Source organism: Marmota flaviventris, chromosome 10 (genome assembly GCF_047511675.1).
Source record: "Marmota flaviventris isolate mMarFla1 chromosome 10, mMarFla1.hap1, whole genome shotgun sequence".
NCBI classification, from domain to species: Eukaryota; Metazoa; Chordata; class Mammalia; order Rodentia; family Sciuridae; genus Marmota; species Marmota flaviventris.
This window is the reverse complement of record NC_092507.1, coordinates 23,144,650-23,171,911: the sequence shown is the minus strand read 5'-3', so window position 1 is coordinate 23,171,911 and position 27,262 is coordinate 23,144,650. Positions and strand designations below refer to the sequence as shown.

Sequence of the window (27,262 nt, the reverse complement as noted above, 5' to 3'; positions counted from 1 at the left end):
CTAAGGTGCCATCTCCAGCAGGCTCCTGTGAAAATGTGATGTCACTCAGAGTCAGTCCCTCCACCTCCTCAGGGACCAGCCCTAGGCTGGGCAGAGCAAGGGCCTCAGGGCAGGGGCTGTGAGTCAGCTGAGGCAGGTGGGGAGGGTCATCTGGAGAGTGAGTAGGGTCTGGGCTGCTGGAACCTTGGACTTGATGGGGGAGAGTCTAAGACAGGTCAAACCCATAGGCAGAGGCCAGTGTCCAAGCCATCAGACACACTGGGCTCTGCCAGGACTGACGAGGGAAAGAAAGCCTCCCTGTGCCAGGCTCAGGCCCTGGCAGAGTCCCCCACTGTCCCTCCCCCCAACCTCCTCCTCCAGGCACCTGAGCTGGGGGCCGGTGGCATAGCAGACGTAGGCGGGAGGGAAGCCGTTGAAGGTGGAGCTCATGGAGCACGTGTAGGCGCCCACCGAGGGGAAGATGAGCCAGTCGCCCACGTCCAGCTCAGGCAGCCACACCTCCTCCAAGGACAGCCTGTCAAAGGCATCACAGGTGGGGCCGTAGAGGGTGCAGGGGAAGAGGTGGGGCTCCGAGAGGAACTCCTACAGGGAACAAGGGTGAGAGGGTCAGAGAGGCAAGAGTGCACCCCACCCGACCCGCTCCCCAGGCCCAGGATACGCCCCTGGGCGCAAGTGGCAATAACCAGCAAGGACACTGTCATTCAAGGAACCATGATGGGGCAACTACTCTGCGCCCGGCAGCCTCTGGGATGCACACTGACCTAAAGGAAGACCCTGTGATGAACCCAGCCTAGTTTCCTCTTAAGATCAGAGCCATCTTGTCAAAAGTTAAACAAGATTCATTTCTGTTTTCTGTAAAATATTAGGATTTCTATGTGGCCTGGCCATATTTTGATGTTTTAAACTTGCTTGGAATGCCTGCCCGGGCCTTGAACTCACCCTGCCGGGTTTTCCCTGACCAGATAACACCCCTCTCTAAAACCCTAATGGCACCTCATAAATCTGATGTTGGGATCGACACTTACTCCCTTACTCCTAAGTGCTGAACCATTAAGACCACTAACCTACTACCTGCCTTTGTATTATGCTTGTCAAAATCCTGTTATCTGTAAGTTCTCAAGACACCCCTCTTTTGCAACTTTTTGTGCTATAAAACTGTGCTCCTAGAGAGCGCGGGGTTGTCTTCTAACCCACGGATTTGGGGAGAGGGACAGTCCCAGCTAGTCAGAATCACAAGCTTGCTTTAATTTGATTTCAAATTAGAGTCGGTGGTCTTTTCTTTAACACCTGCCCTCAAGGAGCTTATGTTCTATGCAGGGACACATCCCCGCCCGGCCAATCCACAAACGCAGCCTTGTTTGGGAAGGCAGTTTTCCAACTGCAGCATGCGAAGATTTTACCCACTGGTCCCTTAGACATCGAGCCTCAGTGTTAACACTGGAGCCACCCCAGGGGTCTTAACAAAGACTGATGCCAGGCTCCCGGTCCCTGAGAAATGCTGATTTAAAGGGTCTGAGGGCATGGCCTGCACACTGGGGCCTCTAAAGCTTCGCAGGTGGCGCTAATGTGAAGCAGTTTGAGAACCATTACTTTGAGGTCTCCCGTACCTCAACATTCAAGTGTTCTGGAAATACACACTTATCCACAGAGTGCACACGGAGATACACGCGGAAGCACCCAGGGTTGCACACCCAGATGTGCAGCCTCCACAGACCCACGCACCTGGACGCCCAGGTACCTGCACAGGTGCAGATGGTCAGGCCCCTCTAGGAAGCACACAGAGGTGGACACCAGGTCCCTACACATACTCCTGGTGTGGTAAGTTGTAGAACCAGGTTCTATCTGAGATCCTTCACCACCCCCCCTCAGGGCAGGAGCCTGGACCTGGTGGTCTCAGGGTCTGGGAAGAGCCGGAGTCACACAAGGGCCCCCTTACCTTCACCACGATGGGCGTCCTGGGGGTGGGCTCCCTGAGGAAGATGCGGAAGGAGCCATACTGGCCCTCGTTGAGGTAGTAGAGCAGCCTCCGGTGGCCCCCTGGGAGCGGGAATGGCAGGACTGAGGGTGCTTGGCTGGTGTCACTACTGACTCTCCACACAGGAGCCCCAGCACCCTTGGGAGAGGCCCAGCCCCTCTGCCCAGAGCTGGATAACTCCTGTCCCCTGCCCCAGGAAGTTTCCCTGATCCTCTTCCGTGCATGGCCAGGGCCTGTCCCTGGGCACCCACGGCCCTTGCTCCTCCCAGCAGAGCATGTGCCCTACAGCTCAGGAACTGTCCTGGGCATAACATGCTTCACCACACCCTGAGCAGGCACAACGATCCTTTATAGCAGGGAAACTAAGTCTTGCCAGAAGTCCACAGGGGAAGGTGGCGGGGCTGGAATTCATCCCGGGTCACAGATCCCAAGTCCTTGGCCTTGGACCAGGTGCCTGAGCACCTGCTGAGTGGGGGCAGAAGAGGGAGCCACGGGCCTTTGTGTGACGCTGCCATTTGTTTTGTTTTGTTTTGCAGCACCAGGGGTTGGCCCCAGGGGCTGAGCTACCCCCTAGCCCTTTGTATTTTCTACTTTGAAGCAAGGTCTCACTCAATTGCCATCCTCCTGCCTCAGCCTCCGGGTCCGCACAGCTACACCTGGCTGACTGTCCTGTTCTGGTTGCTCCTCGTGGTGGGCTGACGTGTCTCTTTCCTTCCTGGCAGGGCTGCCTGGATGACCGTGATTTTGATCTGTGTGTTCTTGGTGCTCTGGCCTCTGGGGCCCTGCTCATGCCTGAGGGATTAGTCATCCCCCAAAGAGCTCATTCTTGGCAACAGCAAAGGACTCCTGGCCTTTCCCCTGGTTCTCATCCCAGAGCCTGGCCAGTCCTAAGCCAGCCTGCACTGTGTGCCAGCCCCGCCCATTCCTTCCCTCAAAGCCACAGTGAAGACCTCTGCCCTCACCGTTCACTTTCTCCTTCTGCCTCCTGACCAGCTGTGGTGCTGTCCCACATGTGTGAAGTTCTCCCTTCAGGACAGCTGTTTCTGAGTCTATGTCTTACAAATCTGCCTACATTTTAAAACAGTGCCCACCTCTAGCCAGCACCGACTGCTACATGATTCTCACCTCCCTCCATCTAAGCTCCCTGCCTCTAATGATATTGCTAATGTAAAGCTATGGCAGCTTTCTCCCTAGTTGCTGACCCCCAGGTCCTCTGGACATGACCTCCAAACAAACCAGGTTCTTTGCAGTCAGTAGACTGCACTCAGCACATTGCTTCTTGGATTTAAACTCAGAATTTTACACTTATTTCTGTAACACTGGGGCATTTCAGTTACCACTTAGATGCTTGGGTCTTTCTGAATATTGACTTTCTCTCCCCAAGTTTCCTGCTCCAACTTCTCGCTGCTGTCCGTCACCCTTTGCTCCTCCCCTTTCTTCAGCTGCTGTTACTGAGCTTCTCTCCCCAGCCCCAGGCCCAGCCCACGGACCCTGAATCAGTTCAGGATAGTTCATCATGACAGCCCTGAGGCTTGACAGCCCCTGCTGGAGTCAGACGGACCTGGGGCCCCATCGTGCCACACGCTGGCTGTGCCGCCATGCACAAGGCCTTCCCCTCTCTGTGCCTCAACATCTCCACCTGTTTAATGGGAATGACCCAAAGCCACCCCACAGGATCATTGAGCATAAATGAGATAAAATATGTAATTCACACATCATTGATCCATGCTAGTTGGCAGCTCTTTCTATTGTGGACATAAATAAATAACCAGTTCCAAATACCTAGAACAGACTTTGGTGAAATGAAGGCTGAAATCATATGCTTCATCTTATAACTTTTGTTGTTGTTGGTGGTGGTGGTACTGGAGATTGAACCCAGGGGAGCTTTACCACTGAGCCACATCCCCAGCCCTTTTTATTTTTTATTTAGAGACAGGGTCTCATTAAGTTGCTTAGGGCCTCACTAAGTTGCTAAGGCTGGCTTTGAACTTGTGATCCTCCTGCCTCGGCCTCCCCAACTGCTAGAATTATAGGCGTGCACCACTTTGCCTATAATATTCTTGACTGAGACATTCTGCAACGAAATGAGATTGTCTGACATGACTGCCTTGGGGTGTTGAAGCGGTGGCCAATCATTTGTCAAAAGGATATGGAAGGGGATTAAAGAGATTTGTAAACAGTGACAGGTCAATTTCCACCAAGCCACAGTGGATTGGATCTAGTCATGTTCTCTATTTCATCATGAAATTGCAGTTCTAGTTAGTTCTGTGAGAACAGCAAACCACCTCATTCTCATCTACAAAACAGATGGACAATGGAAAGACCCTCCAGTGGTAGATGGACCTCACGGTGAAAAGGCTTTGTCACCCTCTGGGCCAGAATCCTCAGGATATTTAGAATACTGCTGATTTACTCGTGAGAATTGGGTACACTTGCTATGTTTTTGGTTCTGTGAATTGGTACCTTTTCACTGGCTTAAAGAATTTACTAGCCTGGGGCTGCAGCTCTAAGTAACTCAGTGGTAGAGGGCCTGCCTAGCTTGTGCATCCCTAGCCCTGGAAAAGAACAGGAAGAAAGGAAGAAAGGGAGGGAGGGAGGAGGGAAGGAGGAGGGAGGGAGGGAGGGGGAGGGAGGGAGGAGGGAGGGAAGAGGGAAGGAGGAGGGAGGGAGGGGGGAGGGAGGGAGGAGGGAGGGAAGAGGGAAGGAGGAGGGAGGGAGGGAGGGGAGGGAGGGGGAGGGGAGAGGAAGGGGGAGGGAGGGAGGAGGGAGGGAGGAGGGGGAGGGAGGAGGGAGGCAGGAGAACTTACTAGGCTTAGTTACAGGGTATACATTACAAGGGTGCCTGGGACCTGAGCTGTATTCTGTGACTAACTTTATAAATGCAGCATAAATTTACGGGCTATTGAGGAAGAAAAGACCTTTTGTCTTCATTCTGGACTTCACAGTCTATTTGAGAACAAGAAATTAGTGACACTATGGGGTTTTTTCCAAGCCCAATTCAAATCTGGTTTCCTGCTGATTCCGCACCAGGGGCAAAGCCTAGCCCAGCTGCCCATCCTCTGCCCAGGGCCTGGAGATGCCTGGCCTGTGGCCTCCCCACCCAGCGCCCTCCAGGCCCACCCACCGGGCCCCAGCACTGCCTTCTTGCCAATGATGTTGACAGCGGCTGTGCAGACAGATGCCATGTAGAAGCGTCCAGGCTCCGCAATGACCTCGACACCAGTGTCCTCGGGAAAGTCCTGGGCCAGGGCAGCATTGATGACACTCGCCATCTGCAGGGACAGACCCAGCCTCTCCTGTGGCCAGTTCCTATACAGTGGGCTTAGCATGCTCCGTTTCCCTCTGCCCCAGTGACAGTGACAGGGATGTGGAGAGGTTTACTGAGGAGGGAGCAGGTAGGACCCAGAAGGGTGAAGGCACCCAGCAAGAGAGGTAAAGGCACCCTGAGAAGTGGGAGTTCAGAGCATTTAAATCAACTGACAGGAGAAGGAGAATGTTCCCTGGTCTGGGGATTGCAAACTTCTACCCGACTGCAGCCCAGCCAGGGACAGCAGTGAAGGTGTTCCAAGAGAGACACAGCAGGTAGCACATGTGCAGTCAGGCAAAAGGCTTTGAACACAGACGGACCCCAGGTGTGCACAGAGCCCCCCAAACACCGGGCTCACCCCAGACTGGGACACCAGGCTCCCTCCCAGTTCCCGCCGGGGCCATCTCTCGCACCTCCTCAAACACAGGCTCCAGGGAAGCCCCCTCCGAGATCCAGGAGGCTCATGTGGTGGCCGGCCCCGCGGCCCATCTCGAACACGCGGTGGCAGTCAGCAATGGCCTGGGCGAAGCTCTGGGGGGTCTGGCAATCGGAGCCCACGTGGAAGCTGAGCACCACCGTGGCAGGTAGCATGGGAGACACACAGATGGAAATCCAAGGGTCAGCGTGAAGAGCAATGCATTCAGAAACACCTGCCCAGCTGCTGGGACACAGGTGAAGAACAGAGGCCGGCACGGGTCTGACACCTCAGAGTGCCCCTCTACAGGGGCCCAGGTGGGTACCCAGGGAATGTGCAACCTGGGATATGCACAGGGTGTCCTGGGGGTGCACACACCCCAAATGACGATCCTGGAGTTGGGGACTGTGCCACCCCCAGCTGCCCCTCCCAGTGCCTCCATTGCAGGGTCTTGGAGGGTCTGTCGTCAGAAGCTTGACTCCTAGTGCCTCCCAGAAGGCAGGCTGAGTAATCAGGGCCAGAAAGGGTGGAGCCATTTCCTCAGGTGAGACATTTAAGGAGGGGGCACCAAAACATAAAGTAACCCAGACAAATCACGTTTGATGCAATCTTTCCTTTTTTATCTTATTTTGCTTTTTGTAGTGCTGGGAATTGAACCCAGGGGTAAAGGCCACTGGGGGCCAGAGAGGCCACCACTGGCCCAGCATGTGCATTAAGTAAAGGGCTCAGGGGGGCACCAGGACTCCCGCCTCTCGTCATGGAAGGCTACTGCTCACTCACCTGACTCCGACCACAGCCAGCCCCAGGTCTCTGGCTCTCGTGAGCAGGTGTCCACAGGCCTCCAGGCTGGCACCAAACTTGGTGTTCAGGGGGAATCTGCTCTTGCTGTCCTCGGCCAATATCCGGAGCACCAGCCTGGGGCAGGCAGGAGGGATGGCAGGAGAGTTTAGGCACGTGAACCCCAAGGCCTTCTTTACCCGCCCCCCTCCACCGCACCCCCGCCTGCTCCCCTGATTATCCAGCCTCTGAGACGGAGGGAGTGAACTTGGACTCCTGCCAGGCAAGAACGAGCAGGAAAAGGATAAAATCGTAAACACACCTTCTGCAGAACCAGAGATGGGTTTTTTCCAATTCTTATTTGATTTTATTTTTTAAATACATGACAGCGGAATGCATCACAATTCTTATTACACATATAGAGCACAAATGTTTCATATCTCTGTTTGTATATAAAGTATATTCACACCAATTGGTGTCTTCATACATGTACTTTGGATAATGATGTCCATCACATTCCACCATCATGGCTAACCCCCTGCCCCCTCCCTTCTCCTCCCACCCCTCTGCCCTATGTAGAGTTCGTCTATTCCTCCCATGCTCCCTCTCCCTACCCCACTATGAGTCATCCTCCTTATATCAGAGAGAACATTCGGCATTTGTTTCGTTGGGATTGGCTAACTTCACTTAGCATTATCTTCTCCAGTGCTATCCATTTACCTGCAAGTGCCATGATTTTATTCTCTTTTATTGCTGAGTAATATTCCATTGTGTATATATGCCACATTTTTTTTAATCCATTCATCTATTGAAGGGCATCTAGGTTGGTTCCACAGTTTAGCTATTGTGAATTATGCTGCTATAAACATGGATGTGGCTGTGTCCCTGTAGTATGCTGTTTTTAACTTTCTCAAGACTACATAGCATGAGACCCATGCCTCTGAGAAGAGAGCCCTGTCTCACTCCGTGTGAGTAATTTTTCCTCCCCCGCACCCAGTGGTGGGGACTGAACTCACAGCCTCACACAGGCAAGGCGAGTGCTCTACCACTGAGCCACGCCCCCAGCCCATGTGAGTACTTTTTCTTTGACATCATGGGTCAGATGTCCTTGTGCCAGGCTCTGTCTAGTGTCTGGGCAGACAAAAGCAATTGATACCAACGTGCACCAGGGAAAGCATTGACCTACTGACCCCAATTCTTATGCTTGCTCACCTGGCCTCAGGGTGGTGCTTGGCCACCTTGGTCAGCTCCTCCTCGCTGTCAAAGGTCAGGAGCTTCACCCCCCGACGGGCTGCATACTGAATGTGGGCACTGGCCTTGCAAGGATTGGCAAAGATGATGCGTGGGGGGGCTACACCCAGGCTCAGCACTTGCTGCAGCTCCACCTGGCATGGGTGAAAGCCGGAGTTGGGGGTTACCTTGCTGACCCTCTACTCTTTGGAGACGAAGATTGGCCTGAGCAAATGGAGCTGCCCTTGATTGAAACCCTGCTACCTACCAAGCACTCCACTGGGAAATTAAGAGTTGGCCTCTTTATTTTATTTTTGGTACTAGGGTTTGAACCCAGGAGCACTTTACCACTGAGCCACGTCCCCAGCCCTTTTTATTTTTCATTTTGAGACAAGGTCTTGCTAAGTTGCCTAGGCTGGCCTCAAACTTGTGAAATCTTCCTGCCTCAGCCTCCTAGGTTGCTAGGATTACAGGCGCCCACCACCACATTTGGCCAGAGGAAGAAACTGAGGGTCAGAAAGGTCAGCTGGCTGTACCAGGACAGGAGTGTGCTCTGAGGCTTGAAGGCTGTGCTCCCCCATTCCCTAGCGGGCTGCCCACCTTAGTCACACAGCCCCGTGGAGGGTGTGGACACAGGCTCACCTGGCTGGCACAGTCAAAGCCTGTGCCCAGGGCAGCCAGGACGCGCAGCACCCAGGGGCTGCTGTTGCACTTCACCGCATAGAAGGGCCAGACTCGTGGAAGGGCCTGGCGGAAAGTCGCGTGGCGGCTGGCCAGCATGTCCAGGTCAGCCACCATGAAGGCATCGTCTCTATGGACCAAAGCTAGGAAAAGGAGGCTCCCACCTCTACTAGAGGGTCTGACCCCAGTAAAGTCCCCCCTGACCAGGGAGGCTGGGGGGAGCAGAGCTGCTCATCAAAGACCCCCAGCTGAAGGGGGCCTTGGAAAAAGACTTGTGAGATGGCCTTGCAAAGCCACAAAGCAGGAAGCCGCTTTTCTCACCCATCAAAGGGACAACCAAGACTCCCACCTCCCATGGCCGCCATTGCTACTGTCCTGGTCCTCCCCAGCCTCTGACTGTAGACGGGCCAGAGGCCTCTGAGCTCCTGCTGACTCCCTCCATACCGAATCCGAGAGCTCCTGGATCTTCCTCAGGACTTCCTGCCGGGGGGATCCCCCAGGACCCAGGGCGATGAGCTCCGCTGGCCATGGGCTTCCAGGGGACCTAAGACTCTCCTTCAGGCCCCCAAGGTGGGTGCTGGTCCCTGAGACTTCAGCTGAGGCCTCCTCCAGGCATACCCCCCGGCATCCTGGAACGGGTCTGCTCTGAGGACCGGTCTCTTCCTCCCCCCTCCCTGCTGGCCTCGGAAGCCTGAGTGGCTGGTCTGAGTCCTTGACCCCTGCCAACCTTCAGCCCCAAGACTCCACAGTCCTGGTGAGTTTCTCCAAATGGATGGGCCACGGCCCCAGCCCAGCCTCCGTCCCACACCTGGTACAGGCAGCAAGACCCATGGGCCCGCGCTCCCAATGGGGGAGGGCTATCATCCCTCCCAGGCTCCTCCACCTAATGCTCCCATTCAAGTGAGAAACTGAGGCTCAGTAGAAGTGTGGAGTCCAAAATCCTCTGGCTCCCAGGACATCAGAACTGGGACCTGGGAGAAGGTAGGGTCCTACAGCCACATGTCACCAAAAGGGACAAAAGGGACTAGAGGCCAGGGGGAGGAAGGGCCTTGCCCCAGGTCAGCTGGTTAGTAGCAGAGCTGAGACTGGAACCGGACTCCCTGGAGCAGCCCCTGGGCCAACCCTGGCCGCTGACACCCGGGACTAAGGTGGGGTCATCCTGCGGCCAGAAGCCCCAGCTCCCTGTCTGCAGCCCTCCTAACTCACCTTGTGGCCATGGTGACCTGCTTTCTCAGAAACAGCCCAGGGAGCAAGGTCAGTGGTGTCCCCAAACTCCAGGTGAAACCCTGTGGGAAGGACAGATCCCAGCCCCTATCTCAGGTGGGGTAGGGGATGTATCTCCCCACCTGTCCCCACCTGACCTCATTCCCCGGCCTTCTCTGTCCCAACCTCTGAGGCAGGAGGTCTCCCACACGACAGGTGCACAGGCTGTCTCTCTTGTCATATGCGAGCATCAGCAACGGCCCGAAACAGAGGGAGCCGAGATATTCCTATTCACCCTTCCTCCTGAAGGTGGAAACCAGGACCTGGAAGTGACCAGATCAACTCCTCCGACTCCCGGGGAGCGGGTCCCTCACACTTGGAGCATGAGCCAGGCTCTCCCGGATGGAGCCCCTTGCCCTCGGCCAGATTTAAGTATCTCTGGAAGCTTCTGCAAATAGAAGCCTGAGCCCGTCTGCATCATGGCTCAGGGGCTAGTCACGTCCTCACCCCTCCCCACCCTACTTTTCTGTGGGAGTCTCCGCTGCCTCTGTGTGACCTCCTGGCCCTCCCAGACTAGAGCCACCACCTTGGGGCTGGGATGTCAGCTACCACTCTCTGCAGGCTACACCCACTGCTGTGCTGAGTCCTCTGCGGTCCTCCAGTGGATCAATGGGGCCAGCTGTGCCTGGGCAGCGGGTGGGGAGGACAATGGCAGGGCCCAGGTCGTCCTGTGCTTGGGTTAGCAGAGATATGAACCTTTTTTTTTTTTTAAATATGTTTTAGTTGTAGATGGACACAATGGCTTTATTTATTTATTTCTATGTGGTGCTGAAGGTTGAACCCATTGTCTCACACATGCTAGGCAAGTGCTCTACCACTGAGCTACAGCCCCAGACCCAGATATGGATCTTAAGCCGGGAACTAACCCTCTTACAACCGAGGACTGCCTCTCGCTTGCACCCCCTCTGGGGTCTTGCCTCCCCAGGACAGCAGAGGGAAGCCCATGACCTTGAAATCAGCCAGTTTAGCATCTCAAGCTGTGTGGCAGTGGGCATGTTAATTGACTACTCTGAGACTCAGTTTCTTTGTCTGGAAAATGGAAAATCAAGGAGCAGGATAAGGATTAAGTGAGATAATATGCACAGAGTACCTCACTCTCACTGTTGGTCTTTGTGTTTGACATTCTGCCCATATGAATCTTCTCCACCAGATGGCCATGCCTGGGAGACAGGAACCCACTCTGCATTTCTGCGTCCTCTTGTGAAATTTAACACAGAGCCCAGTGCAGTCAGGCATGCCTGTGATTCCAGCTACTCAGAAGTCTAAGGCAGGAGGATCGAAAGTTGGAGGCCAGCCTCAGCAATTTAGAACCTGTTATTAAAATAAAAGATAATAATGAAGAGAACTGGGGGTGTAGCTTTGTGGTGAAAGCCCCCCAGGTTTAATCCCCAGTACTGGGGGGAATGGGGGAGCATTCAGCACAGAATTTGCCTCAGTAAATATTTGTAGAAGAAATACTGCATGTGAGTTGAGGGTTTGGATAAAGGCCAGTGTGATATTGTGGTATGTATGTCTTGGTTTTCGTCCAAGGATCCTGGCTCAAAACTCCCTCCCTGAGGCCAGCCACAGAAGCCAGGCCTTCTTCCCCAGGCCATCACAGAAACTGAATCTTCCCCCCCTTTCTGTCTCACCTCCAGGCGCAAAGAGACTCTCTGACCTGCCCTGGTCCTATAGCAGACCTCCTCGTTCCAGAAGGGTGCCGTCCTGACCTGGGGGGAGGAGGGTGCACAGAGAGGCCAATAAGGATGCAGAGGCCACCAGCCTGTGAGCATCTGAGATGCAGGGAAGCCTCCCTGGGGATCCGAAGGGACGGAGCTCCCTCCATCTGAGCCCCTTCCTACACACGGGGCCTTCCTCAGCCCTTGCCCCTTGTAATGTCCTTCATAATAAACTGGCGAATGGAAGGGCTGCCCTGAGTTACCTGAGCCAGTGCAGAAAATTCACCTAAGCTGAGGAGGGATGGTGGGAACCCAATTCATAGCCGGCCTGTCGGAAGCACAGGTGAAATAATCTAGGGCTGACCACAGGCATCTGGCGTGCAGAGCAGTCGGACCTGGGGACTGAGCCCCGTACTGTGGGATCTGGGGTGTCTCCAGATAGACATGCAACAGGGGTTCACTTGATGATCTGACTATATCCCTTGTAGCTTTGAAATGCACATGTGTTTTCCCCTCAACCTTCTCCTCCCTGATCTTCTCCTTCCTGATCTCTCCTCCCTCATCTCATTTTCTCTGAATCACCTCTATAAAAGCCCCCTGTTCCTGCTGATGGGAAGAATCACAGCCTTGGGACAGGCTGTGATGAAACTTCTTCCTTTTTCTCAAAACTGTGTCCTCATTGTTGGATTGGCATCGGGGACAAGGACCAAGCTTTCGATAACAGTGTCAGAACTTCCGATGCAGCGCTGCTGGCTGGCCTGGTGTGTGGGCAGAAGGCCCCAGACGTCTCCTGGGGTGATCACGAGGTGGAACACAAGACCCAGCCTGTGACTCCACATCCTGATAAGGACCCAGAGCAGAAAAGATCAGTGGGACAGAGGGACCCGACCAGAAATGGAGCTCAGAGCAGGAGACTTCAACAAATCGCCCAGGAGGACAGGTCCACAGAATGGGTGGGGATGAGCGAGGTGGAAAGATCCTCACCCCACAGGAAGACAGTGTAGAGAGCTAATATACTTTTAAATAAACCATTCAAAACTTCAGAAAATGGGATTGACTATGTAAACTCTCGGGGGATGACTTTCTAAGCTGGAATGTGACCAGAGAGGACACTGAAGGGTCAGCAGGCTCGATGGCACCTGATTTCTAAACGCTGTATATTCTTAAACACAAAATTCACTTCTTCCTGGGGATTAGGAGACCTGGGAGGTGGTGCTGACCTGGGATTGACTCACAGGGGAGTGTGACCCGAATACGTGACCTTGAGTTAGGTTGTGGCTTTGACATCTCAGGTGGTAAGCTCCAAGAAGTCACATTAGAGTGACAGATGCCAGATGACAGCCAGCACACCGAGGTGGCCCCACTGAAGGGTCAAGGTGGCCCTGAAGGCACAGGGGGAGGGAAGGAGGAGAGAGAGAGAGGGAGGGAGGAGGAGGGGGCAATCCTCCACACTCTCACCCTCCAGAGACCAAACCTCCCAGGCTCTGGGAGCTCACAGGTCCATTCAGGGACAACAGGAAGAGGCTGAGTTGGAAGGAGGACTCTCCCCTCTAGGGCCCTCCTGAGTCCTTTCTGGAAAGAGGTGGGTGGAGATGAAGCATGAGCCGGAGAAGTCCTTCGGCTCTGGGAGTCCAAACAGGAAGGTGGAGTCGGTGGCTTCCACAGAGACCCCCACCACCCCCCACGGCCACCCACTGATTCAGAGAAATGGTTTCTATCTCTGGGCGATCCTTTCACCTCCCAGGGCCCCAGCTTCTCCTCTGCCAAGTCCTCTGGATTTCTCTTAAAAGAGGGTCAGTGCTATGCTCAGTACTTTTAACTTGGGTAAGTTTTAACCACCCCCCCCTTTTTTTTTAAGTTTTATTTTACTTTTTGTTTTTCTCGAAGCACTGGAGGTTGAACCCAGGGTGCAGGATAAGCAAGGGCTCTAACGCTGAGCTACATCCCCAGCCCTAAGTTTTATTTTACTTTGAACTGACACATAATAACCGAATTTGTTCACAGGGTGCGATGTGGTGTTTCTATGCATGTATACAGGTGGAGTAATCAAATCAGAGGGACCAGCATATCAATCACCTTAAGTGTTTATCTTTTTTTTTTGGTGAGAACATTTAAACTCTCTCTTAGCTGGGTGAGGTAGCACACACCTATAATCCCAGCTACCCAGGAGGCAGGGCTCACTGTGATACAGCACAGGTTCCACTCCAGCGACTGTATTCTTGGGTCACTGGGGTTAAACGTGATGACTTTGGTTTGGTCAGTGTGGCTGTCCTGAGTGAGCTATGGCATCATAGACCAAACGTCTGCGTCTTACCCCAACATCAGAATTTATTGAACAACGATAAATTCACAAGGTACATCATTTTCAGTGGCTGGTATTCACTGACTACTCACGGGTCACCTGAAAATCACGAGTTCTTTTATTCTATTCCAATCTTCCTTTGTAATATCCATAACACTCAAGTCATGCATCGTATGTCACACACACAGATGTCCGCGTGTGTGACAGAGGACTAAGGAAGGGGTAAGGTGTTCAGAATGCTGGGTCAAGCAAGAGCCCAGGGGAGAGGATGAAAGCAGAGTCCAAGAGTCACAGTAGCTGGTCAGAGAAGGACTTAACCAGCGAGTGTCACAGAGCCATCAAGGCAGAGGATCTGGATGCACAGCAGTTCCAGTTCCCGGGTGCCAGCTAGGTGTCAGCTTGGAGTGGGCCTGCGTTGTCATCATGGTAGAGGACGTCCCACTGCTGAAGCCTCAAGGGACAGGGTCAGAGGCTCATAGCTCTGGCAGTTCCCCTGGGCAAAGCTATGACAAGTGACTAGGTGACAAGGTCAGGGTGCTGCCGTGTCCATTCTTAGTGATGATCCCAGCCTAATTCCATCTTAAGATTGGGAGCCATCTCGTCACAAAGTCATGAAAAGCTAATTTCTGTTTTACTATAAATTACCACAATTTCTAAACTTGTTGGAATGCCTGCCCGTGCCTTGAACTCACCCCTGCCTGGCTTTCCCCGACCGGATAACAACCCTCTCTGAAACCTCAGCAGCGTCTCATGAATTCTGGAATTGGGATCTAAATTTACTCCCTAACCTGAAATGTTGAACCATTTAGATCATTAGCCTACTATCTGCCTTTGTATTATGCTTATCAAAATCCTGTTATCTGTAAGTTCTCAAGACACCGCCCCCGCCCCCGGCCCCCGCCTTTTGCAACTTTTTGTGCTATAAAACTATGCTCCTAGAGAGCTGGGGGACTGTTCTCTGGCCCAGGGTTTTCAGGAGAGACAGTCCTGGCCAAAATTACAAGCTTGCTTTAATTTGATTTAAAATTGGAGTTGGTGGTCTTTTCTTTGTGTCGTGGTTTAACATTAGGGTACTTTTCCTTTTATGGACACAGGCTGAAAACTACTGTTCTATTCACCTTGGAGTAACTAAGAGCAGGGCACAGACTGGTCTCCACAGTGGGCCAAAGGACGGCTGCTCACCTGGGTTAAGGTCAAATGAGGCTCATACACACCACAGAACCCTTGGGACCATTGTTGGATGTCACAGCCACCTCACATTTCAGCTCACGATGACCACGGTGAGGTCAGAGCCTGGAGAGAGGACGATGCTCCACACCACGGTTCATCACCTGATGGACGCAAATGGCCCTCTCTTCTGAAGGTGGCCAGGAGACACTGTGGCTTGCACATTCATTAACTCCAGAGTATTCCAGCACCTTCCATTTTATAGATGAGGAAATGAGACCTCTGGCTGAGGTTTCCTGGGATCTCTTTCCCAGCTTGGGAAAGTCTGCAGTGGATTCTGAAGTAGGTGTCCAGAGCCCACAACTGGGCAGCTTCCCTCTGGGAAGAGGGAAGACTTCTGGTTACCTTCTAGAAAGAAGAGAGAAAGTTTCTGTCCCCTCGTGACCTGCTTAAATATGCAAGGCAAGATCAAATTGCCTCTGGAAGCTGCTGGGGAAGAGAATGAACTGGAGATTGTTCTGTACTCAGGGCCTGCAAATGCTTGTCGGCGCCTATCCTGGTCCACATTCCGGCCGGGCTGCTACCACGCCATGGAAGCCCAGAGGTCAGGAAGGATGAGGTCCAGCTGCTTTCAACATTTCCATGGTGAAACCAGGAAAGCAAGACCCCAGAGAGAAGCTTCTGTCCTGTTAACCCATATAACAAACATTATAAGAGAACCTACTAGGCGCTAGGCCTCCAGGTCAAAAACAGGCAGGGGAGCCAACAGAACCTCCTTAGGTAGTGGTGGGTGATGTTCTTGCAGGTCTCTTGAAAAAGCTGCAAGAGGAGAGAGTCTGCCTAGGGGACCTGGGGAGAAGGGCCTTTGGGGTTGAACCTGGAAGACCTGCAACAGATAGTAAGAGAAGTGCCCACTGTGTGCCAGGCACGGAGCATTCATTCTATCGACCTGTCCCAAGGTGAACTCTTGACCGTCATCCCAACTTGGTTACTGGCAACTTTCAATTCCCAGTGAAAGGCGGCACCATCCAGTCGTTACACAAGCCGAGACATTAGGACGCCTCCTCCACACTGCCCAGCCTCACTCTCCATGGACACATCCGATCCTTGTTGGCTTTCCTCTTCCGTGTCCCAGATCATCCACTCCTCTCCATCTTGGCCATTGACCCCAGTGGTTTTTCCTCTGCCTTGCCCTGCAGTCTGCCCTCCACCCGGTAGTCAGAGCGCCCTCCACTGAGAGCAGATATGATCCTGGTTCATCCCTTTTGAAAATCTTTTTTTATGTGTGTGTATGTGTGTGTTTATGTGTGTGTGTGAGGATGTACCTGGGATCAAACCCAGGGGCACTGAACCATCAAGCCACATCCCCAGCCCTGTTTGTGTTTATGTTAGAGACAGGGTCTTACTGAATTTCTTAGGGACTCACTAAGTTTCTGAGGCTGGCTTTGAACTTGTAATCCTCCTGCCTCAGCCTCCCCAGTAGCTGAGATGAGAGGCGTGTGCCACAGCACCTGTCTAGAAAGACCTTTAGAGATGACGAAAACCAGTAGTCCTTGCATCTGTTGTGACATTCAGAGACCCTATGTTAATTCAACAAAATGTGTGCTTCGTTCTAGAAAAGTGCGTATATATAATGATAACTCATAGGTTAAGAAGCACTGATTGGATCTGTCCCCTCCAATTTTATAAATGAAATTTGAATGAGATGTAGACACGAGTCCTAGGGAAAGACTGCTGGCTGGTTAACGCGTTCATCAGACACCAGGGAGTCGCCTGGCATCTTCCATGCACAGGACTCTGAACCATTCACTGCTGCTCCCCTGTGTTCAGGAGCCCAGGGCCTCTGGGATGTGAGCAGAAGAGCCGGCAGGGTCCACTCCCACAGGGGGAAGGAACAGTCTGCCCTCTCACCCTGCTGGAGAAGAGCGGCTGTCTCTGAGACAGTAGGAGAGGACTGGGAGAGGAGGCGAATCTAAGTCAGACCTGGAGGGACAGCCTGGCACAGTCATCCAGATACGAGCCACCAGGATTAGTGTGGACCATGAAGGACAAGAGAAGAGACTCAGTGCCAAGAATGACAAATGGTTCAACGGAAGGACCTGGAATCTTCCATGACATCCTTGAACCAACTCTGGTTGGACATGTGATAATGAGGTGTCTTTGTTGTCTAAGTCACTGGTGAGGGGTCGCATTACCTGCTTCAGTGACTCTGATAATACAGTCAATTATCATAACAAGAAATAAAAAATAATAATTTATAAGGTGATAAATCAGGAAAGACTAGAACAAAAGAAAACTTAGGAAGGAAAATCAAGAAACAAGTTTTCTGGGGCAAAAAGAAAAAAATAGATTCTCTGGCTGGGATGTAGCTCAGTGACAAAATGCTTGCCTTACATATAAAAAGCCCTAGGTTAGATCTCCAGTTCAAAAAAAAATGGTTCTCAATCTTGGCTCCACTTTAAAATCCCTGGGGAGCTAAGGAAAACCCAGTTGCCCAGGGTCCTCTCCAGCCCGATCCCATCAGCTCCTGTGGGGTGAGATGGTACAGCTGCTCCCAAATGTGCTGACTAATGTGAGACCAGTAATCTAGAGGATAAGGAATGTGGGACAGATCTGTTGATTTTGGGGGGAGGGAGGTACCAGGGATTAAACTCAGGGACACTCAACCACTGAGCCACATCCCCAGCCCTATTTCGTATTTTATTTAGAGACAGGGTCTCACTGAGTTGCTTAGCACCTCGCTAAATTGCTGAGGCTGGCTTTGAACTCAAGATCCTCCTGCCTCAGCCTCCCGAGCCGCTGGGATTACAGGCATGCGCCACCACTTTCGGTCAGATTTGTTGATTTTCATTATCTTTTTATATTATTTAATACTGTCTTATTAGCTGTATGATTTTTATTTAAAGTTGAAAAGGCCAAAAAAGAAAATTAAATAAAAAATAAACGCACTGCCAAAGAAGGACGCAAACATCTTCCATGGCAATCTGCAGACAGGGCTCCCAACCCACCCCAAGTTATCTGACCCTGTTCCCACGGGTCTGTCCCCCTCTTCCTTCTCACATGGAGGTGATGTAACTCACCCAAGGTCACAGAGACAGGTTTGTCAGCCCAGTGTCATAGACCAGGGCTTCTTTGACAGTCAGCAGAATAGGGACCCCCTCAGGCAGGGCCTGTAAATTCTCTGTGCTGTGGCTCCGTTTCCTGGGTGACCCCACAGGAGGCTGGAGGTCAGACCTGTCCACACCTGCCTGAGGACAGACACCCTATGGGGCAGATCTGGCTTTCCTTGCCCCAGCCAATGCACAACTTGTACCCTGTCCTCTCTGGGGTATGTTCCTGTACTTCAAAACCAGCAAACCCAACATGCTCTGACTCGCGCGGGCGCAGAGTCAGGTGGGCCAAGCCAACCTGAGCTGGGAAACAAGGGATTATTGTCCCTGTTTTATGGATGAGGAAATTGAAGTTCAAATTTTCAGATGGCTCTGTGGAGCATGGTGGTGAAGTTCAGGAACTCTCAGCCAGACTGCAAGGTTCACACCCACCGTGCACTTGACCTGGGTGTGTCTCTTCTTTCCTGTCATGGAGACTGACACGTGCTAACTTCTCGGGTTGATGTGAGGACTGATGTCAGCACCCATGCAGGGCTGCGGACAAAGCCTGGTTTCATGGCCTGACCCTGTAACTCCCACCCGGCACCGGGGCTCAGTGGGTGTTCTGAAATGGGTGTTCAGACATGGCTGAGCTGTCCCAGGAATCAGGAAGCAAAGGGCCACTGGTTAATGTTCTGTAAAGAACTGAGAAGATGCCAGACTCTTGTATGATCTGTGCACACAGCAAAATAGAGTCAGCCCACAAATCACAGCCGAGGCAGAAAATAACCCCCGGATCTCTCCAGCTGGAGCCTGAAATGGTTTGCTGGTAATTTCTCTGGTTCAGAATCTGAGGCAGGGCAGGATTCCAGAGAGGACCGCTTGGCTGGACAAGGACAGGCCAGACTGTGAAGGTCAGGTTTGTCTGACCCCAGAACTTATCCTGGTGGGAGGCAGAAGGCAGAAGAGCAGGCACCATCTGGGCTTTGGTGTAGGACACTGACCCTGAGTCCCCTGCCTTTCGGCTGTGTGATCTTGGACTCCCACACTCTTGCGTGGGTGGAATCACCTGCCTCTTCAGGATTTCCATCTCCGATTGGACAGAAGAACCCTCAGGTGAGCTGCTAACACCCAAAAGAGCTCTACTTCGCCACCTTCTGATTTCTATCCCAAATTGAGCAGAAGAACCCCAGGGTGATTGGTAACAAAACCAGAGAAAATCAGTTCAAACTGGTTCAAACCACATCAAAAAGAAATCAGTTCAAGCCGGGCATAGTGGTGCACACCTAAAATCCCAGCTACTCAGGAGGCTGAGGCAGGAGGATCACAAGAGGCCAGCCTCAGCAACTTGGCGAGACCCTGTCCCAAAATAAAAAATACAAAGTGCTGGGTACAGCACCGGGGTTCAATTCCCAGTGCCTCCCACCCAAAAAGTCAGTCCACAGTTCCAGCTTCTTCCAACATATTCTTCCATTTTTCAAAGCTCCCCCCCTGGTTTCCTTAAAGCCCCCGCTTGGCCTACACAAGTCTGCTCAGGCACCAGCAGCCTGACTCCTGTGGATTCCATCTGCAGCATCAAAAACCGGCTAAAGGAAAGGGCCAGGTGCTTTTTTGCCAAAGTTCTTTTGGTTGAAAGAAAACCCCCTCCACACTGACCGGCTGGAGAGGGCGTTCCCTGAGGAAAGTGAGGCATCTTAGAGGAAGGGGGCCAAGCAGCCGCCTGAGGACATGAAGAACAGGGAACGGGAAAGCCTCTGGGGCTCAGGCGGCCCCTCCCGCATTCCATCTTCATTCTGGCTTCTCTGAAGTGGAACCAAGGCCAGGTGGGAAGGTGGCCTGGGTCAAGCCAGCAGCTCACACAGCAGAGCCAGGTCAGGGATGTCACAGGCTGCTCTGGCCTGGCCGGCTCTGGCTGTGATCAGTGCCCTGACCCCCCAGGAAGCCCTCCGGCCCCACTGGCTCAACCACAGGCCCACAGTGACCTGGCCTTCCTCCTGAGACCCCTGGACCCCTGAAAGGATTGATGGAATCCGAAGGTACAGACTGGGGGCCTCTGTAAGATTTAAGGGACAAAATGCAAAATTACTCATACAAAACTGCTGAGCCTCTCCCTGGGCCTCAAGAGAAGCTTGAGCGAGTGAAATGTCATGAAGTTGAAGCTTCATTAGCTTCACGATAAATCTGCCTCTGGTTCGGAAGCAGCTGGAAGCAGAGTCCTTGGGGGGAAGAAGCCGGTGGCTGGACATTCTCTGCACACTGCTGCCACCTGGAGGACTGAGGGCCCCTGCTGAGGTCCGAGGGAGGCTGGGCCTCCAGGGAGATGAGAGACACCACTGAGTGCAGCTCTGTCCCCAAGTGTGTGACCATGAGCATGGAAGTGATACTAAAATAATCCCCCTGCGCCCTCAGAAGTGCTGAGGGAAAGTCCCACCTTGTGCTGGTGGGACAAAAAGGACGAGGGATGCTGTTGGATCCCAGAGGTCAGAGTCAACCATGGCCACTGCAGGAGAAGCCACCCACGGCAGACAGGGGAGGAGGGTGCTTCTCTTTCGTTCCCACCCTCCGAGCTCCACCTGAGCCCCCACTGGTTGAAGCTGGGGAAGCCAGCTGAGCCAGGACAGGGGACCACAGTCTGCAGGGGCCAGGTGAACAAGGGCAAGACAAGGCGTGGACCCCAGGGCAGGAGGCCAGGCTGCTCAGGGGGCGCTGAGGTGAGGCGAGGGCTTTGATGCCACGTGCAGAAGGCCCTTGGGGAACCCGAGCTGGCTGTCAAGCAGACAAGTGGGGTTCGGGCAGAAGCAGATGGGGAAGAGCGTTCCAGCAGAGGGAACAGTCCTTGCCGAGGCAGTTGCCTGGCACAGGTGGTGAGCTACCAGAAATGCCCGGCTGGGCAAAGCGGGTGCCCATGGGCCTGGAATGTGAGCAGGGAGACTCGTGGAAGGCCAGTGGCTGGGCTGAGGCGACTGGACTTCATCCCACGAGTGGTGGGCTGCCGCAGGAGGGCTTCCAAGGGGAGCAACAGGCTCAGAAGAGCACATTAGAGGGAGCTCTGTGGGGCAGCAGGGAGGCTGCACTAGCGACAGCAAGACCATAGCCGGGAGGCCATCAGGGCTGTCACTCTGGCTCTAGAGAGTGCCACTGAGGGGCTGGGCCTGGCAGTGCTGGCCATGCCTGGAGAGGGAGGGAGGGGCTGGGTGCAGAGGTGCTCTGCAGCCTGAGCAGGTGGGTTCCAAGAACACACAGGGGCTTCCACCAGGCTCTCCACACGGATGGTGTGGCCTGCTGGTGAGGGAGAAGGTCACAGTGAGGACAAGGCCCAGGTTTGTGCTGAGAGGCCAGAGACACTCCGGCTGAGTGGAGCAGCCCTTCACCGAGATGGGAACAAGCAGAGCCTGGCTGAGATGTGCTGGGGTCCTGCGGAACGTCCTTGGGGAGGTGACCAGACTCTGGAGACGGAGAAAGAAAGCTGGAGTCACCAGCACAGAGGCAATTCCAGAGCCCCAGAGAGTGGACACGGTGACCCTGGTGTGGGCAGCGAGCTCCGCCACAGTCACTGATGCCATAAAGCCAGGCTGGACCTGAGCAGCGCGGAGGGGCCAGGCCTGGAGGCTGCAGAGGCCAAGGGGCCACCTGGAGCCAGGCTTGGAGGTTGAGGTGGAAGAGCGTCCCCGCCACTGGAACCTCAGAATGGGACTTTATTCAGAAATAGCATTTTTGCAAATGCTATCAGTAACAATCTCAAGATTAGATCCCCCTGGATTTAGAGTGGGCCCCACCTCCAAGGCCAGTTGTCCTTATATAAAGAGGAGAGGGCACAGAGACACAGCCCTTGGTGGCTGCCCCCTCCTCTGCAGCAGGTTGGAGTATTGCTGGAACAAGCTGAGGGAGGTCTGGGTCACCAGCCCCAGAGGATTCTTCCCTGACACCCAAGGTCAGACTTCAGCCTCTAGGACTGAGGGAATACATTTCTGTTGTTTTAAGCCACCCGTCAGTGGTGCATGGTACAGCAGCCCAGGAGACTAATATCTGGGATTGGAAGCTTCAGAGCTCTGCCCACAATATGTACAAAATGTCTTCCTCTGCTCTGCTTGGCATGTGATTCTGACACACAGATTGTCCTCCTGCGACCAATCTGCCCAGGTGACACTCACCTCTCACCTTCACTGAGTGATGGCCTTCCCTGCACATTGTCCAAACCACTCTGTGTTTCTCTTTGCACTCCTCCTTCAGCACAATCTGCCCATTCTATCACCCAAGGATTCGTGGGGGATTGGTCCTTCTGCTCTCTGTATCTGCTGTCATTTGTCTATGAGGTGCTGTGACTCTTTGCGTTGTGTAATTTGGGATTGTGAGCTCATCTTTGTGGTTTGAGGCTGGGACTCCTCAGAGCAGACTCTATGGCTTCGGCCAGGCATCCCTGGGACATTACCAGCCACAGACCACTGAGTAGACTGATTTTGCAGCTTTAGGATTTCTCAAACCATGAAGAAAATGTAAGTTCAAAACCTAAATCCTTGGAAGGCTTGACGTGCTTGTAAGTTCTCCCAGGATAAACAATCTTTCTCCTTACCTCTCTGTGCCAGTGGGCAGGGTGGACTTTTCCTAGTGTACTTTTTTATTGAAGGTGTCTGTGTATTGGGAGGAGGGTGGATGGATCAAACGCCTGTTCCTGTTGCCAGGCTCTTCGTAGCTTGACCCCAGATGGCTATGAAAAGTCAACCTACTTGGTTACCAAAGCACAGCCTGAAGTTTTCAGGTTGCCTTCTCTGTCGATGTACAGAAGTCACAAGTCCTAATGAGTTCTTCTCTCATCTTTCTCCCTGGGCCAGAGACTGTCTATTGACAGCCCCATGCTCAGCCTTCCTTGCCTTTCCATACTCTCTGTGCCACCAGGCTGCAAGCCTGCAAACTACATTTCCCAGATCCCCTTGCAGTTGGGTTTCAGAGATTCTGCACTCATGCCATAGAGGAAGGTGGGAAGAAGGTGGAAGCTCCAGGCAAGACTTCCAGCCCTGGCAGGAAAGGGCCCCTGCTAAGGGGCTGGATGGCTGTGGGCTCCTGTGCTGAAGCCAGCAGTTCAGAGATAGCAGAGGGGCCAGCTGGCCAGCCATTCTGACGTGACAGTGGCAGTGGCAAGGGAGTGTATCTTGCTGAAGGGTGGTGGCCTTGGGAACACTTGCAACCGTGCAGAACAAAGGACAGCGGGCTCAGGCTGTAGGCTCCTAATCTCTCCTTGGAGAGGATGCTCTCAGAGCTCAGCCTCAGCCCTTGGACTCCACTAAGCATCTCTGTCCCTGGAGCAGACGTATTCCTTGCACTCACACAGGCCACAAATGCCTGGAGAATCAAGCCCCACTCCCAGGAGCCCTCAGCCAGGGGTGCCTGAAGGTTGGTGTGGAGTACTCCAGCTCCTGGGTCCTCATGTGGGTCACTCTGAGGCTGGTGTTTTTTTGTTTAGTATTGGGGATTGAACTCAGAGGCACTTAACCACTGAGCCACATCCCAGCCCTATTTTGTATTTTATTTATTTAGAGACAGGGTCTCACTGAGTTGCTTAGCGCCTCGCCATTGCTGAGGCTGGCTTTGAACTCGCGATCCTCCTGCCTCAGCCTCCCAAGCCGCTGGGATGACAGGCATGCGCCACCGTGCTGGTGAGGCTGGTGTTTTATACCCCAGCATTTCCCAAGCTCTCATTGCTCACTGTCATGAGCCGTGTGTTTGCCCTTGGTGGCTGCCCCCTCCCCTGCAGCTCCAAAATCCATGCCTTCAAATCCTTGTGTCAGGGTCACCCCTCCCAGAGGGGATGATTTAAGACCCTGAGGTGTGGGAGGCCAACCTTATGGGTGACTGAGTTACACTCCCCAGCTGGGTGCTGAGGTGCTCAGTCACAGAAATGGGTGTGTCTTGCTACAGCCCCATGGGTGAAGCTATGCTCACCTGTTCCTTTGTAATATAACCCCTTGCCCTGTTTAGGATAGAATCTTCCATGGAAGTGCCTTGTGTGTGTCCCCTCCTCTTACTGTGCCCTTGGGTGTGGCCTACCCAGGTGTCAGTCAACCTGCTGACAGTGGACATCATGAAGATAGACTCAGCCCCCTGAAACCTGACCCCTTGCCTCATTTGAATAGCTTCTCCTCAATAAAAGGGGTCAGCGCGTGCTCTTGCTCTCTCTCTTTCTGTGGACCCTTAAGGTCAGAGGAGCCGTCACAGCAACCCCAAAGAAAAAGGTATTTGTGTCTCTTGTGTGGTTATTTCGTGCAGCCCAGTTAGCCCAGTTTAACTAAAGTGACCCCTGAGCCTTTTAGTCGCGAGAACAGAAACCCGGCACTGAGGATCGTGTCTTCCACACTGATGGCACTTACAGCTTCTCTCTGCACATCGCCTCTCTTGAATCCCTCTCTGTCTGCGAGTCTTGGAGTCCTTTTTGTTTTCCTGATAAGAACCTGACTAATTCACATCTCAAGTGGTCCGTAAATTCAAAAAGGGCAGCCTTGGTCAACTCTCTGCACCCAGCAGAGGGCCCAGCACACAGTAGGTACATAATAAATACTTGCTGACTTTCATGCAATGGAATGAAGTGCTCTGACACCTCTCAAGTGTCTCCATGCTCTACACATATCCTGTCATAGCTCCTCACATGCACCCACGAGGAAGGCATAGCTACTATGTTCTGTTACAGATAAGGAAACAGGTTCAGAAAATTAAGCCTCTTGCCTGGAAATCTTTTCTTTCTTTCTTTCTTTGTCTCTCTCTCTCTCTCTCTCTCTCTCTCTCTCTCTCTCTCTCTTTAGTCCTAGGGATTAAACTCAGGGGCCCTTTACCACTGAGCTACACCCCAGCCCTATTTATTTATTTTTAACATACGTATTTATTTTTGGTACTGAGAATTGAACCCAGGGGCACTTTACTACTGAGCTAAGGGATAAAAGGGATCTATCCTTTTTTTTTTTTTTTCCCTTTTTCTTCAAGACAGGCTCTTGCTAAGTTGTTCAGAGCCTCACTAAGTAGCTGAACTGGCCCTGAACTTGCAATCCTCCTGCCTCAGCCTCCCGAGTAGCTTGGATTACAGGCATGCACCACCATGCCCAGCCCCTGGCTGGAAATCTACAGTAAGTTATGGTCTCTGCATTATAATTCTGCTTGTCACCAAAGTTCCAGAAAGGCCAACCTCCATAGAGCTATACTCTGCAACCAGAGCTGCAGTAGTTCAGCTGGACAGAGCTGCCTAGAAGGGAGGTGACAGCAGGATGGTGTTATAAGATATGTGAGACTACTCCTGGATTCCCAAGATTTTTTGAGGATGGCAACCTTGTGGGGAAAAAAAAAAGAATTTCCCATGATTCAAGTGATGGAGTCTTCCTATTATGGATGACAGAAAGCAAACATCTTCTTGAAGGTCTGGTATAGATTGGTTAGGCCTGGCAGCCTGTGAATTCCATATCCAGACCCACCCATCCCCCCATAACAAAGACGATTCACTGGAATATCTTCCCAAAGTCTACGCATTCCCCTGCAGTTCCTGCCCATGATCTGGACTCCTTGGGACTGGATCCACACCTGCCTCACCTGTTCCCCCAGCAGGGGCACTCATCCTGGCCAGGCTCTGGATCTAGGGATCTGTGGACTCCAGAAGATGCCTGGGGGAAAGGTTGTGCAGTGAACAGGGCACTTTAAAGCCCCTGGTCCCCAGCCCTGAGGCTGCACACAGCTGAGCAGAGCAGCTGGGCCCTGGAGGCAGAGCCCAGGGGGACATGATATCTGAAAGCCTGGGACCAGTCACGCGGCCAGAGGCCCCAGGAATCCTGCTCCTCAATCCTGCTCCAGGGGAGGCTCCACCTTGTAAGTCTCCACCTCCCTGGGACAGGCTCAGAGGCAGATCCAAGTCGAAGGGCAGATGGACACTAGGCTCTGGTGAGTCCACAGGGGAGGACGGGTTCCCTGGAACTGGTTCCCCACGACTGTGTGATCCCCACTTCCTCTTCCACCCCCACCCTCAGACCTGAGCTGTGGGTCCCCGGCAGAGCAGAGAGCCACGTGCAGGCGGGAGGGCGTTGAAGGTGGAGCTCCTGGGGCACACGTAGGGGCCCAGGTCCAGCTGCGGCAGCCGGACCTCCTCCAAAAAGAGCTTATTGAAGGCATCACACGAGGGGCCATAGAGGGTCCAGAGGAAGAGGATCAAAGACAAAGGCTGGCTTATCAGTCCCACCCGGGAGGCTCAGGGCTATCCCGGGCCAGGATTTATCACTCCCACCAACGGCCCATGTCCAGGGTCTGCCCACACAAGGCGTCAGGCTCCTCACCTGTAAATGGGATGGTGGTGTCAATGACTGCTCTAAGGCAGGGGTTGGAACCTGCTTGCAGGTGTGCCCTGCAATGCAAATTTGTGACCTTTCTGATTGCCAGGTTGCACTGCAGGTCCCCTGTCATCAGATCTTTCTCAGTGTCTTAAAAAGAGCTGAAAAATCTAGACATTCGTCAGATATGTCTAAATTTCTCAGTATTTTTAACTACAATTTAAAGTTGGTGGGGGTCAAACGTGCCCAGGGGCCTCCTATTTGCAACCTCTGTTCTGAGGGTGCCTCCACATCCAGCTTTCTAGCCTAATGGGAGGAGAGAGGCAAAGTCACACCCAGGGACACTAACACACATGCATGTGCAGAAAGATACACACACATATACAAGTAGACTTGTATACAGACCAAGACCTCATTGTTCAGGAGAGATAATAAAAATATTTACTATGTGATTTGTAGTTGTAAATGCCATCAAACTGGAGGAGGACACTGTGTGACAGTTTGGTGTTAGATCCTGGGAGGCTTGAGTGGCAGGACTGCCTGTGAAGTGGGAAGAATTTCAGTACTTTGGAAAACAGGCTACATCAGAGAATCCTGGGGACCATCTCCTGGCCCGCGAAGCTGCCATATCCAGCTACTGACAACGCTCTGACCCCTGTCCCCATGTGAGCATGCGTCTGAGTGTGCACTAACCATCAGGGAAAGCGCCCCTCTGGGGTCAGACACATCCACCCTTCCCAATGGGGGAGGCACAGGGCACTTCAGGGAGGGTCCACACCAGGGCCACACAGGTGCCCCTGACTTTCACCGCCATGTGAACCTGGGCGCAGGCTCTTGAGGAAGATGCAGAAGGCACCATCGCGGCCATCACTGAGGCGGCTTCCTGGTGCCTCCTGGGAACAGGAGAGGCCAGTGTTGTAGGGGTGCTCAGTCATACCCTGACCCAGACCCTGGAATAGAGCCAACCTGCTACCCATCCTCTCCACAGGGTCTGGGGATGCCTAGACAGTGACATCCCCACGCAGTGCCCCTGGCGCACCCACCAGGCTCCAGCATGGCCTTCTTGCCAATGACATTGATGGCGGCTGTGCAGATGCCCGCCAT

General features: G+C 53.1%; 1 protein-coding gene across 1 annotated transcript; it reads right to left on the bottom strand.

The window, feature by feature from the left end:
- Positions 1 to 27,262, bottom strand: LOC114094112 (ornithine decarboxylase-like). The gene is made up of 13 exons (XM_071618588.1): positions 27,198 to 27,262; positions 26,937 to 27,051; positions 25,864 to 25,974; positions 11,280 to 11,357; positions 8,819 to 8,940; positions 8,347 to 8,515; positions 7,687 to 7,859; positions 6,478 to 6,612; positions 5,706 to 5,847; positions 5,100 to 5,271; positions 1,937 to 2,037; positions 365 to 582; positions 1 to 25 (listed from the first exon to the last, which is right to left on the bottom strand). Exons 1-13 carry the CDS (start codon positions 27,260 to 27,262, stop codon positions 1 to 3), a joined length of 1,626 nt encoding a protein of 541 aa, XP_071474689.1.

What these genes read in the sequence shown, in the direction of transcription:
- LOC114094112 (XM_071618588.1), bottom strand. Translation starts at nt 27,262, where the DNA reads ATGGCGGGCATCTGCACAGCCGCCATCAATGTCATTGGCAAGAAGGCC. An exon ending in CTGGCTGTGGTCGGAGTCAG is followed by an intron (nt 5,848 to 6,477) that starts GTGAGTGAGCAG and finishes GGTGGTGCTCAG; the next exon opens with CTTCCACGTGGGCTCCGATT. An exon ending in GCCACCGGCCCCCAGCTCAG is followed by an intron (nt 26 to 364) that starts GTGCCTGGAGGA and finishes ACATTTTCACAG; the next exon opens with GAGCCTGCTGGAGATGGCAC.